The sequence below is a fragment of the Daphnia pulicaria genome, chromosome 6 (genome assembly GCF_021234035.1).
Source record: "Daphnia pulicaria isolate SC F1-1A chromosome 6, SC_F0-13Bv2, whole genome shotgun sequence".
NCBI lineage: Eukaryota > Metazoa > Arthropoda > Branchiopoda > Diplostraca > Daphniidae > Daphnia > Daphnia pulicaria.
Genome location: NC_060918.1, coordinates 6,595,841 through 6,610,384, shown reverse-complemented (window position 1 = coordinate 6,610,384; position 14,544 = coordinate 6,595,841). Strand labels below are relative to the sequence as shown.

Below are 14,544 nucleotides of genomic sequence, written 5' to 3'. Positions count from 1 at the left end.
ATCATCATTTCTTTTTTTTTTTTTACTCAGATGAATTTATAGCCGTGAACAATAATAGCTCCTCTCTTGTCCCCGAGCCCTTGTTGTATTATGCATGCGCCTATTATTAGTACATGGGCTGCGGTTGATATGTATACCTCCCCGTTGTATATAATAGGAGAATATAGAAGCAGCTCTATCTAATATTGCAATATAGCTCTATTATTATATAGCCTCCATAGCCCCACCTCATTAAGCAGCATTATTCCAAAAAATAATCATAATTAATTAAATCAAGAAAAGAGGGGGAGGGGAATTAATCTGGTTGTCAACCGTCACCTTGTCCTAAGAGTCTATTAGTCAACTCCTCTCTTTATATTATAGGTCCACCATTTTTCATTTTCTTTTTGTTTTAACTTTTTCCAACTTGTTCTATCCCCCCGTTAACTTTGGATTATTGGACTTTTGATGTGTATAACCTCCCTCCTATATCGTCTCTAATAATAATAATGAGAAAAGAAATATCAAATGGTGTCGTCTGTGGGCTCGACTGAACTCGATCCCCTCCCGACTCCATCCGCCAACACAAATTGAAGATTGGAGGAGAGTTATTGGTGCGCCTATGCGTCGTGTGCTGCTGGCGCGTGCTCAAGCGTGTAGACAATTTCGATGGCCCAGCTGGACAACTCAAAAGAAGAAGAAGAAGTTGACGAAACGATATTATGTATTTGATTGTCTCTGCAGCAGCGCAGCCGGGACGAAAAAAGAAAACAAGGACACGCGGGCTTTGATGCGTGCGATTATCTGATCTCCCGTTCGTTGCAAAGAAAAGAAGAAGAAGATTTTTTGATTTTGATTTTTTGGCCCCCGGCTGCTGTCGACAAAATCAAATCCGAGTGGAAACAGAGGAAGAGAAAGTTGTCCCTCATACTAGTTAGATAATATCATTATCTTCAACTTTTTTGATTCGATTTCTAGAATAAGGTGAAGGCGCGATCTCCGGCTCTACGTGCTCGAGCGTGTACATCTTTCAAAGTCTGCCATCGTCCAAAACAAAACCAAATATCTCGACAAAAGTTTCTAGACATGCAGACGAAGGAGGAGAGGGGGGAAGATGTAACTATTCCCGACACAATACAACAGACTTGTCTGCTGTCCAGCTATATTGTCGATAAGGTCCCTCTCACACACGAGTCTCTGAGGGCCGATGAATCCGGGACCTGATCTGTAACGTCCTCTTCTTCTTTTTCTTCTTCTTCTTCTGAGTATATAGTAGAGCAGGCAATGTTCGTGCTGTCTTTGTGTGAATGTGACGACTATACACGCACTCACGTCGCGAGCGAGGGATTTATTTGAGAACAAATGTTGTGCGATGTTGTTTTACCCCGGGATTCTCTATGTATACTCCTGCCGCTTCTTGACACGTTAGATAAGCGAGTCCAGCAGGAAACCGGACCCGCAAAATTGGAATGCATGGAAGACAACGGACTCCTTCAAAATAAAAGAAAGAAAGAAAAGTTCATCTCTTTGACTTTAACTACGTCGGAGCGGCGCTCGAGATTCTATCCTTGTCTATAGGCTTCTGGCTTTTTTCTTCTTCTTATCCGCCCATGGACGTTTTTTCGATTACCGACGTGTCTGACGTGCCGGCCGTGTTGATCGCCAAGGACACTGGATTTACTTGTCCCGATTCCCGGCGTCCGGCCCAACAAACAACCCAAAAAATGCGGGAGAAACAAAGAAAATAAAAAAAGACTTTTCTTTTAAAAAAATATAATAACCCGCGGCCATTAAAGTTGTTATTTGTTTTTTTGAATTATAAAATGATTTGATCGTTGATTTAACAAAGGAAAATGTTTATCGTCGTAATTTGGTACTTGATTGTCGGTTAACAATCAAATTAACCGGTGGTGGGGCCGCAAACTATTGACAGCCGGGGCCTTGTTTGGCTATTCTTTTCCTCCGACCTCCATTTTTCACGGCCCTTGTCTTGCGGGAGATGCTATAGCTGTATTCCACACCACAGCAGCAGCACCCACTCTATTATTCCATCACGCCATTGAGGAGGAAGATGGCCAGGGCTCTCTCTCTCTCTCTATTGATTATTAAAAAAGGGATGAAAGGGATCGGTGCGGAAGGAATGAAGGGGAGAACACCCGAGAAGAAGCCAGGGCACGAGTGATGTGCTGCCGCCGACACGAAGATAAATAAATAAATATTAACATCTTATCAGAGAGATCTCTCCTCATCGGACTAGCAAAAAAAAAGAAAAGAAAAATGTATAGCGGGATAAACTATAAGGAGATGGAGAGAGTGATGGAATGCCATGTGGCCTCTGTTGTAGATGCTTCTCTTCTCTTCTTCTTTCTTTTCTTTATTCTCTCCTTCTTGTCTAGGAGATGATTGGAGAAAGTGGTGTGCCGGCCTTGTAGCACCACCACCAGTGTCTAAGGGCACACGCGTGTATATGTACATATCCATACCGTAGGACATACACCATCCGGCAGACTCTGCGCGCGGAGTAAAAGAAGAAAAACGAATAAAAGAGAGAGAGAGAGAGTGCTGCCGAGATAGAATACAGATATTCATTTTTCCCCGTGTCTATTTTTTGAGGCTTTCGCCCTGGAGTTAGAGGGACTCTATATGGTGGACCCATAAAAAATAAAAGTTAAATGTTTCTTCTTCTTTCTTTGGGAGGTTGTTGTTGGAATGATTATTTATTTACGGGCGGTGATTTGTGGGATATTTTTCTCGTCTCACCATGGACTACCATCACAACAAACGATTTCGTATAGTGCAAAAGAGGCTAGCTAGCTAGCTCTCTTTGTTGTGTGCGTACGTTAAAAAAAAGATTTTTCTTTATTATATTCCGGCCAGAAGGAAGATGGAGGGGCCAGCGCCATTTATTTTTTCCCATTTTAGTTTCTCCGCATCGATGGGCTGTTAAAGCGGTTTGTTAGTTTCGCCCCCCTCGCCACATCATAAACACACGCGCCTGCATTGCATTTTGCCCTTTTTCGGACTGGCGAATAATAATCTCTAAAGGCTCCGGGCGACATCGTAATATAGCACTCTGCCAGCATCGAGGTGTTGCTAATAAAAGAGCCTTCAGGCCGCTTTTGTGTTCCCCTGCTGCTGTCCAAATTGGCAAAATCAATTCTTTTGTAAAGATTCGACTGCATGGGCATATAGACATTTGATGTCCATACAACCAAACTTGTATGGCATCTTTTGAGTTTCTGTTGCGGGCGAACGTTGTGGGTGGGCGCGAGAGAGGATGAAAAATATTCCTCCTAACGAGTTCATAAAGAAAATGCCAATGTTACACGGACCGGGCATGACCTAAATAGTTAAACCAACTCTATAGCTGTATACATCCTTAATTCCTTATATAGGGATGCAGCACCGCGACAGATACAGTCACAGTATCATTTTGTTTTGAGTATTCCTCTCGAATCAAATAGTTTAAACATCGGGAAAAAAAGTCCTATACCGTAAAGATAATGCGCATGATAGTCCAAGAGCTGTGGTACCTTTCTCCTCAAATTATTCTTGGGATTCTGTGGCCTTTTTTTTGTATTGGCTATATAGGCGATGACGCTATTATGGCATGTCTCATCACTCACAACCAGAAGTGAGCCGAAGCTCTCGCGTCCTAACACGTCAAGGAAAATCTCCAGCGAATGACACAGCAGCACAGCAAAGAGACAGCAGCAGGAGGAATATAGAGTTTCTCTGCGTCTATCTGCCATGCGCTTTCTCCGGCGCACCATCATCATCATCTCCTTCTCTCTAGATTCTTTTACGTGCATGTATAGAACTAGCTATAGACTTTCACGCCAGACTTGGACGTCATCGTCACTCTGGCTGGCTGATGTACTATAAGCTGAGTTGAGCTTCTTCTTCTTCTTTTTTATATTATTATTAACTCGTATAAGATTCCTCCGCTGTTTATACTGTACACTATATGTATACACAGGATTAAATATTCATTTATTACGTTAGATTTTCGTTTCGCTTTCCTAATGAACCGCGCATTCATCAACCACCTACGCATGGCTGGGTGCTGGGGTTGCCGCGGGGTGATCTGGTCTGGCGACGTTCATTTATAATATACGTAGATTATTTATGGGCAATAATATATTTAATATACCATACCCAGTCGACCTATCCACACCACCCAATTCAATCCAACAGTCTCAGAAATATCAACGACGCCAATCTAACGCCCCCCAAAAAAATAATTAATAAAATAAAATAAAACAAAATTACGTATTCGGGAAGTCATTTCATTTAATCTGTGCAGAGATTCTGCAGAAATGAATGTTGTTATTTCCTGATTTGGTTTGACGACGACGCAGAATTCTTAATGCTGCCAAAAGCTGTACACTAATCAATTTCCGAAGGTTTTTTTTCCGGCCAGAAAATTCCGAGAAAGTTGAGATTAATTGAAAAGAGTCGGGAATTTGTAGTGAAAACTGGATAGAGCGCATCATCATCACAGCAATAATACATAATCTGATACACTTCAAGGTATCGTGTAGAGGAAGGAGGAAGCAATTAGATGAAGCAGTCACGCATTTCCGGTCCGAATCGGCAGTGCGCGCGTTCGCATTCTCACGAATTGCATTCAGCCGAGCGCGCGCGTGCAAAAATAAGAGAAATTCCGCGTCCGGCAAAAGTAGAAAAAAGGAAAAGGATTTTATTTTGATTGACACGGATGTTATTAACCGTAACTGCGTGATGATAACGCGCAATGGCACACATCTATTCGGCAAGTGTACAGTTATACATATTATAGCTAAGTTGAATAGCGTTGAAAGTTTCTATATCTTTTATTTTGTGCGTGAATATCTTTAGCGCTTTTTTCGTTCACATTCGCTTTTGAAAACGAAAATAAAAGAGAAGGGTTTTTTGGCGGGTCATGTATGTACAGGCACTATATTTGTATAGGCTCCCAAGTTTCGTCTATGTGTCCCATCAAGAGAGAGACACTATGGAAAGAGAGAGAGCGACTAACAGCGGTGGCCTGTTCTTGATCAACCCATAACAGGAGTATGTCATGGCTGTGCATGTTTGGATGCTTTTAGAATAATACACTGGGGCTCGGCTAAATAATAATATAGCCTATAGCGCAGCAAAGCTATTTGCACTCGTCATATCAAGATATATCATTGGCAAAGTTGAAATTTTGTAATGGAAAGCTAGTGCTTTTTTTTAATGTTTTATCTGGTGGAAGATATAGGAGTGGCGTATAGAATATAATGATAATCTCATGCGTCTTTTTTTTAAACAAAGTGTTTTTGACTATTTTTGGGTGTTTATACAAATCGACTCGATAGGCCGTTAGCGCATTATGTACAGCTAGGGACTTTTCCCTCCTTTCTCTTTGGGATTTTCCGTTCGTAAACGTGGGCCGGCCAATTGCATAGGATAGTCGTGGCAGATGGGAATATAACGGGCCGAATATAACGGAGAAAATTTCTGTGTAGACTCTCCTGCGGTGCCAAACTTTTAAGCTCTTTTTTTTATGCATCCCATAAACATTTGAATGAGGTGGGCGGGAGACACACACATAGAGAAACTCTCTCTCTCCCAAGTCAGAGGTATATACCAGACACATGCATAGCGCTATATAATAATGACGGGTCTTGTGTCTATTCCTTGTATCTTCACTTTCTTTTTTCTTTCTCCTTTTTCAAAACTCGCGGGCGATTTCTCTCTTCCCCGCTCGCCTAGCGACCGACCCTTTTGAACTGCTGTCTGGATGTGTACATGTCGTGTACAATTTGGCCCTACACAACACAGCTTGTACGTTATTGTAAATAGTCCGACACATGTGAGAGCTTCAGAACTCTATACAGTATAGTACTACATGTCTCCGGGCTAAATTCACGCGGGCTCTTGGCGTTTCCTCGTGTAATTTACGGCACTTTGATGGAGTTCTCAAAAGAAAAACGCAATGCGAACCCCACCAGCAGCACGGAGGAACACCTTTTTGGGTTATTATTCCATGGGTCTCGATGACAAGTTTTATCATTTATGACGGGATGATTCGCACGAGGTTATCTCAGAGTGCCCAGATTTGTTGTTGTTCTTTTTTAATGTTTTCCGTTCGTGATGAATGTCACGCAGTCATTTGTTTTTTTCGGGGGAGTTGTTCCAGGTTTATTGCGGGACAAGTGCTATGGAGCCGAGTGGATTATTATTCTGATGATTGTTAATTTGTTGATGTGTTGTGTTTTACCTTTTTTGGACGTGCGAAAGCTGTCGTCCCTCGGCACGTACTGGATGTCGTACACGAGCGTCGTGTTGGGCAAAATGGTGCGTTCGCGATTCAACCGGTAGACGGCGTACTTGAAGGCCAGTTCGGCGCTGCCGTCCTTCTGATCCTCTCGGAAGATCCCACCTGTCAGAAATTCACATCACGTATTTTTGGGGGGGTTTGGTTTGATTTGGTTTGGAAAAAATTTTCGGACGATTGACACGTGTGTGAGAGAAAAAGTGAAAGCCAAAAACAAAAATAATCATTAGCATTTTTCGGCCAAAATATAACAGATGCTGGAGATAGTATTAAAAGAATATAGGAATTATTATTGCGGACCCGATGCTATTGCCAAATAATTGGAGCCGAATAAAATAATCGCTCTCAGTCTACCTGCGGAATAATATTTGAATCTTAGTGACTTGGATGAACATAGCCTTCTAATCAATCTTTGTATATCCTCTTTTCTATTTTGGTCATTTCGCATTTTTTTGTTTTTATTTTTATTTTTTTGTTCTCGTTGAACCCGTCGCCAGCTAGATTTTCTCTTTTGCTATTTTTATCAAAAGCTTTTTTTGTTAAAATGGCAGGCAGAAGGCCAACGGGTTTTATTTTATTTTTTTTATGGGAGGAGGGGAGAATAGATATATTTTACGAGAGATGCGATATGCCGAAACGGTTGACTTTTACCCGTTTTTAAACGGACGTCAAACGGCGCCATCACAACGGTCCGCACACAAAAAGGAAAAATTTGGTACACACGAAACCATCAACGACCAGCAGTTTAATAGGTAATTTCCCAGCCTCCAACCTTTTCCCCTTCTCTCGTTTTAGACCGTTGTCAACATCGTCAAATCCCTATACGAGCTCCTAATATAACATCGCCAGGATATGGTATCTATAGGGAAGATGCTTCAAGGGTATACCCAACGACCGTCCATATACGGAATTACCCTACAAAATATATATACTCTTATGAATTTAAATTTCTAGTATTAAACAGCCCTTGCACGTTGGAAAGAAGATGTAAAAACTACTGAAACAGAAAGTTTACTACATATATTATAAATTCAATTTTCAATAGAAAGAACAGCGCAGCCGAAATCAAAAGTTGAGTGATAAAAATGTAACATTTCTGTCAAAAAGTTAACTTGATTCAAATTTACCCTCGTCTCTAATTTATTCATATAGAAATTAGAAAGAAAAAATACTTCTAGTCAATGAGTATTTCAAAACGTAAATGAATGAAATTCTGTACATGTGTGCTGGTCTCATTCCTAGGAAATGAATATAACGATCCAAAATTGGTGCTGAGAGGAATAAACAACAACACGAGCGCTCGCACTCGGGAGAAACTTTTACTTTTCTACGCTGTTTATAACACCCGTTCGTTATTAGACAGCAGCTGGGCTCTGTATTAAAAAGGAAATAAAATACCGTGCAAAGTTTTGACGTGAAAAAAAACAAAAAGATATCGGGGTGGTGATGAACGCGGGCACGAGAGAAAGGCGAAAAAAGGACGAACTGCAGATCATTTGCAGCAATTTCCTCGTTTTTATTTTTATTTTATTATGTATAGACTTTCACTATACGTATATATATACTCTACGCTGCATACGTGTTATTTCTACACAACGCACCACCTGTTATTCCTTTGTTTACACAATTGGCATTTAAAAAATGTAAATGGGATTTTTTTTTGGAGTGGTTTGTGTTACAAGGCGAAAGTATCGAATAATAATAAAAAAAAGGGCTATATAATGACAGCGTTGTGCGTATGCTATGCGCGCGAAAGTTGCTCGAGTTCAAACGAATTTAACTAAACGTCTTTTTTTTTTATTGGACTAGGAAATAAACATTTTTTTTTTTTTCTATCTTTCTCCGTATAATAACTGTCTCCTGGTTTCCATTTTATCGTGGGAGAACCTGCCTGATGGCTAATTAAATACGTTCCCGGTAAACCCCATTCTGTCAATGTCTAGAGAGAAGTGAAATCATAAGATTTATTATTTTTTTAAAGGCCAAATGCATTCGTCTAAATTTCTTGGGAATCGAATTAAAACAGACATCGGGTTATCGGAATTGAATTTTAAAAAAATATCGCAGATGAAAAACAAACAAACGAATAAATTGGCGCAGAGCCCAATCAAAGTCCTTCATTTGTATCTAGCTTTTTATATAGTGTATCTTAATTAAATGCAAATAAATTCAGCGCGTTAAAATTTAATTCCTTCTTCCTTTTCCTGAATTTTAAACAAGTTTTCCCTTTCTTAGTAATAATTTCGCAACAAACATATATTATAGAAAAGGTCGAATTTCTAGCTATCTAGAAATTGGTATGAATCACGATAGTGGATCTGCTATAATAAAAGCAACTTTTATTGCTCAAGTTATTTCTCGTGACAGTCAAACTAAATAAAAATTTAAAAAAAAATCAGATAAATTTAACAAGTCGAAGGTGTGTCACGTCGAATGTCTATATGGCTTTCTCTCCATATGGCTGTAAAATAATACGCCATTGGATTACTTTTTCTTTTACTCCAAGAATCTGATATGGTAATCCGTATCTGATGCAATTCCAGGAATGGGCCGTCAGCGACCCAACGCATTATAATGTGCGCTCATAACTCTCTTTCTCCTTTGCACTTAAATGGACGTTCATGATTGCAGATCACACCTAACGCACGCGAAAGTGGGCGAGAGTGTATGCGAGCCAAATTTCACATCCGTTTATGCTGCAGCTGGTAGTACTATTATAGTAATCAAATGCCTTGGGGAAATTGGAAATCGCTGCTGCTGCAAATGAAAATGCCGACCTGTTGGGTCATGTACCTTTGAGAATGTCTCAATTATGCTAAAGATCATCAGCGCTATGTATAGTTTATACGTAGGTATCATTTGTAAACATGCAGGAGTCTCTATACCCACAGCGAAAAGCTCCCCACCGAGAGATTTATTCCTATTTTCTGATGTATACTTTCATTGTGTTCAATCAACTGCAAATTGTACTCACGGTAATGATGTAAGAGGTGACGCAAAAGAAGGTGGGAAAGTGACAAAGCAAAAGACGCAATAGATGCGTGTACTTGGTCATTATTAGCACGCGCCAATAAAATGATTATCCCGTTATTTGAAGGCCCTGATGGACTTTCTAAACATGTACGTCGAAATTGAATGTGTCTCGTTTTTTTTGTGTGACAGCCACCCTGTTGAGTAACTCTTTAAGGTACTGATGTGGAATACGTCGGGGCATGTAGAACTTGTTCAACCGAAAGTGTGACTGGCTTAATTCAGTAGTTATACCTGACCCATAACACGTATTATAGTCAATCTTATATCTCTACTTTATAGCCAAAAATGGAAAAATTATATCAAACGGAAATTTCGTATTCTCTCCTCAACGCGACCGAAATCTTATCAAACGATTTAAATCACTTTTAGTTTTTCGAATTCAATTTTTGAAGGTAATTTCAACAAATAGCTACTTTTTTAGCGAAAACTTTCCATTCTTATATTCCATCAGTGATCAGTCTGGCGTGATTAAGCAAAACTTCTTATTGGCCACCAAATAAACCGCAGCGCAACCATATACATTGTCTGACACAACACGAATAATTAAATGTGTCTATACATGACCCAAACTTTTTTAAGGATATCTAAAAACCTGATTGTGCTTGTGAACCTGAAATTCTTGAATGGACAGAACGAGAAAATGAAATCTAAAAAATATTCAAGTCTATACAACACAGACATTGGCCGGTGCTAATGTCCTGCGCTAGGTAATATGCTTTTAGTTCCTCGTTTGCTCGTCATGGCGCATCGTCCAGCGCCAATATTATCGTATAGAAAAAAATAAAAAGGAATTAGATATATTTCTATAGCTCAAAACATGTCCACGAATAGTTGTGTGCAACACAGAGAAGAAAAAGAAAAGAAAATCGACAAAAATGTAGTTGTCGCATACACACACAAGCACATCACACACATTGGTCTAGCTTGTCATTTCCACGGCTTCTCGCTAATAAGATGACGACTAGCGTAACCTTACAAATGATGGAACGCGTACACAAACGTTTCAATGGCTTGGGTCGCCCCAAAAAGTGTACAGAGCCGTCACAGCGGAGACAATCGACTATACTATACCTTGCCAGCCAGCCAGCCGCCGGCCCATATGTCCGCACATCGTGTCTGTCTCCCTTTGCTCTCCTCTGTACATCGCCCAGTCTTTGATAATCCTTTTTATTTTCCTGATTATTATTTGCCTTTATAATATCGATTTCATGTACTACGATGATCTATACACTCTCTCCATCAGAGACCGTGTAGACAAGTGGACTGCATGGCCTATACACTCGATGGATATCAATGGCCAACCAAACTAAGGTGATGGCTGATGAGGAGCTATCGATAAAAAATTGGTTTTTCTTAGCTTGGGAAAGAGTTGGCCGGCTATAAATAATATCCGCTGGTCTTCCACAGGATCGACACGTTCCGATCTTTGAGCGCTGGGGGAAGAAAAGAACCACAACTCGGCAGGAAAAAAAATATATTGACATAAACACGCCGACCTGAATAGATCCCAAATGATGTACCCCCCCCCCCCCCCCGTCGTCGTCGTCGATGGTATAGATCTTTGATATAGCGCGCGCGCCCGCGTCCTGCTTGTATAATATCAATCTCGATGCCTAATAGCATTAGATATAGACACAGCAGGATCGCCAATGGCTCCTATTTTTCTCGGTCTGTGCGGGCTCCTATTCGCCAGGCCGTTATCGCCATCTCTAGTCGCATTTCTCTTATTACTTTCTCTCAACTTTTTCCCCATTGAATTGTCCATCCACACTGATATCCTATATAACTCCCACTCTCTGAGGGGCATAGCCAACAGGATCTTTGCTGGCCAGCGCTTAGGTTATCTCTATATATTCTTTTGATCATTATTAGCTGGCCGCCCTAATGCTTTAGATAATACTACATCTAGGACGATATGTGGTTCTCCCCTGGCTTTAGGTACGATATTATATACAGCCTGTCTGCATGTATACACGTATATAGAGCTCCAGCATACATTATAAAATTTAATCCTCGATGATGTACTATATGCATATAAGAAAAAAGACGTGGCTGGGAGCAGCGTTAAGGTTTCCTTGCAGGTGGGGGGGACTGTTGGGAGGATTGAGTATGTACACTATGATGCAAAACGACGACTACAAGGTGTGTAGACCATGTAGTGCTCTCTCCCACCCCCTCTAGTCGGTATACATACTAACCCCCAGGTGAGGTACATTTTCACGAGCATGTGTAGACTCTATCTGGCCGCCGGCAGTCCTTTTCTCTATGACGTGAACCCCTAGTATAAATGTGCTGGTATGGAAGACGCAAAGGGCGCAAGATTTTTTGGGCCGGACTTTTGGGCCGCCCAGTAAGTAAGTAGCATATAGCGGGCCAGCACAATATCTAAGAGGTGTACGACTGTGTACTCGTACCTGGGCCGCAGATATCCTCTAGTAACAATGCTGTGTGTGTCCTTTATTGGATGAGTGTTTATTTGTGCCTTATTTCTTTTCGGTTCTTCTTCTTCTTCTTCTTCTCCTTTTCTCTCCTCTATTCTTTTGAGGGTGGAACGGGCATGGGGACGGCCGCACTAATCGGATTGGTTACATACATATATAGCCTCCTCTATATAGTTTGAGTCTTTTTACTTTTTACTTTTATTTCTTGTCAAAATCCTCTTCTTTTTTCTATTCTCTTTCCTACTTTCCTTTCTATTCCTTTCCTTTCGTCCAGGTATTGATGAGCCCACGACATGTATAGACTCACGGGTAGACGGCCAATATCGGATTGATTTAGCTTCTATTATATACTGTACAGTACATATTCCCCATATTAAACCCAACCCATCAATCATCAACTGCAAGACTCTCGATCTGCATCCTTGGCGAGAGGACATTCTTTTTAAGCCGGGCGGAATATAGATCGAAGTCTATACAAGCGGAACGTGTGTGGCAGGCGCATATCAACCCAATGTAGCGAAAAAGTTAAGTCTATAGATATTAGATATGCCCAACGGTGACGACGAGTTGCGGGTTTCACGCAAACGGATTCCTGTCAACGTTCTAGTCGTCGAATCGGAACTGCACATACAGGACGCCTTACTAAATCAAAGGCTAGATAGTAGTAGCTGCACAGCCGCTCGTGGGGGAGGGGAAATATGCAACCTCGAAGATAACTATCCAGACGAAAAAATAATACATATAAGAGAAGATGTAGAGATCCCGATTGGCTAATATTTATATCTAGCAATAGGGAAGAATCTACATATTTCTAATATAGACTGACAGATCAAATTCGAGCGAATAATGTAGGGGGAAGAAAATTCAATCATCCCTCAGCTCTCTCTATAGAGTATATCCCTACCGGCATTTTGCGTCTAGAAATATCGTTCCGGCCGGACGAAGAAGGGCTTCCGGAACGAGATGGATATAGTACGTAGTGAAAATCAAATCAAATATAACTACTAGTTCTTTTCCTTTTTTTTTTTACTCTTCCAATTACGTTACTACTTGCTGTGAGTGCTGTAACAGTCGAGTCCAAAAAAATCGATAAGAAACTTTGTAGCATTTTTTTTTTCTTGGTATATAGAGTATAAGAAAAGTGGGGGCGAATAATAATTGGGTTCTTGTCTATCGATTTATTTTTTATTATTATTTTCGTACCTATTCGGATGACTGGCGGAAGTGCCGAAACGGACTGGAAGATGAAGGCGAGGGCGAGGAGGCAGGTGAAGGAGCGGCTGTTCCACGACGACGACGACGACGACGACGACCAATAGCCCGCCGACAAGCGGATATCATCTGCCCGGAAGGTTTCTTCGTGAGTTCCGCTCAAAGTTGTCGCTACTGGAGCCCAGGACGGAAGGAGCCATTTCCACTTTTCTCGCTTCCTCACTGCTGCCGCTCCCATGGCGCTCAATTCATCGAGTTCCTTACCGGCTCCTGGTGGCTCCTCCTCACTCACTCCGCTTATGGCGCTGGTCCTTTTTTCGGCCTAGCGCTCCTTTTTAGTCCCTGCACAGCAGCAGTGCGATCAACTATTTCTTTTTTGTTTCGGCAGGCCGGCAGCAATAACGACTATAGCACCTCACCGGCTTCCCTGTGTCACAGTCCCGTGTCCCAACCAACCGACGATCCAGCCGATGGACTTTCCAGACAGCGATGATCGAAGAAATGAGCGTTCGATTGATCGTTAGGGAATAAGAAACATCACTGGTGTTTTGGTGTTTTTGAGTCAAGCTGGCACACACACTCGGATAACGAACTATGTGTATGGCCGACACACAACACACTAGCGACTCCTGACCAAGACGACGGAAGGTAGGGGGGGGGGGGAGATAATAAATATTCAAATGACCAAAAAACGGGAAAATGGAAGAACAGATTCGGGAAGAAAAAAAAAGGATCGAATGAAAAATCGCCAACGGAATACTACTGACGTGGAGCGGAGGTCTGGAAATACATTTGGGGTGAGAAATGCAAATAATATCAAGAAAAGTTTCAATCGTCGATGTCAGAGGGCGAGCTGGAGTTTGTACAGCACTGCTCCTGTCGTCAAGGCAGCCCGTAAGCGACTGGCTTCCCCCCCCAAAAGCTGCTACTCCCGCCGATCCTACAACACACACCCATCCGGCAGCGCGACACACACACACACAGCACACACGCAGAAGGAGCCAGAAACACCCTCTCCCCACCCACTCCTGTGTCTTATGCGCTTCGACCCACGTACCCCCACCAACCACCAGCACCACCCCCCGAACGAAAAGAAGAAAAATAAAATAAAAATCCCTCCGCTCCTATGTAGGACTTGTCATATCCCGCCCGACTCTTCGATGGGTGTATATGTAGCTCCTGATGCGAGCTCCTGGCCTGCCTATATCTAGTAGAGACGAACTCTATACTGTCTCTTCTGTCTCTCTCTATACACCTTTTCATCCGGCTCTTCTCTTTTCTTTGCGCATTCGTGTGTCGGGACATCGGCCGGGATATAGTTGCAGGAGGTCTAAAATATAATAAAGGCCGGACCGGTGCTGCGACGGCGCATTATAGATCCTGCAATTGGTTCTAGCCCCCAGCTCAGGAGCCCGCCGATTTTTTTTCCATTCGCAATAGCAACTAGACCGTACATTTTTGGCTGATGTCAATCAAAATCTAACATGCTGGACAGAGCCGATCAGCATATGTTATCATCTTTTTTCATTTTTGAAGTTAACACATTCATCAGACACGCCAGATGAATCAAAAATG

General features: G+C 41.7%; 1 protein-coding gene across 4 annotated transcripts in view; it reads right to left on the bottom strand.

Moving 5' to 3' along the window:
- The window catches only part of LOC124343540 (glutamate receptor ionotropic, kainate 2-like), a 33,091-nt gene extending 18,947 nt beyond the window's left edge, over nt 1-14,144 (bottom strand). For 2 of the 4 annotated variants that reach the window (XM_046796884.1, XM_046796881.1), the window contains exons 1-2: nt 12,961-14,144; nt 6,227-6,388 (exon numbers count right to left, since the gene is read on the bottom strand). In XM_046796884.1, the coding sequence (XP_046652840.1) occupies nt 6,227-6,388; nt 12,961-13,207 (409 nt within the window). In that variant the 5' untranslated portion in view covers nt 13,208-14,144. The remainder of the gene's footprint in view (nt 1-6,226; nt 6,389-12,960) is intronic. The other 2 variants (XM_046796882.1, XM_046796883.1) reach the window with 2 other exon arrangements.
- Nucleotides 14,145-14,544: the final 400 nt, after the last annotated feature.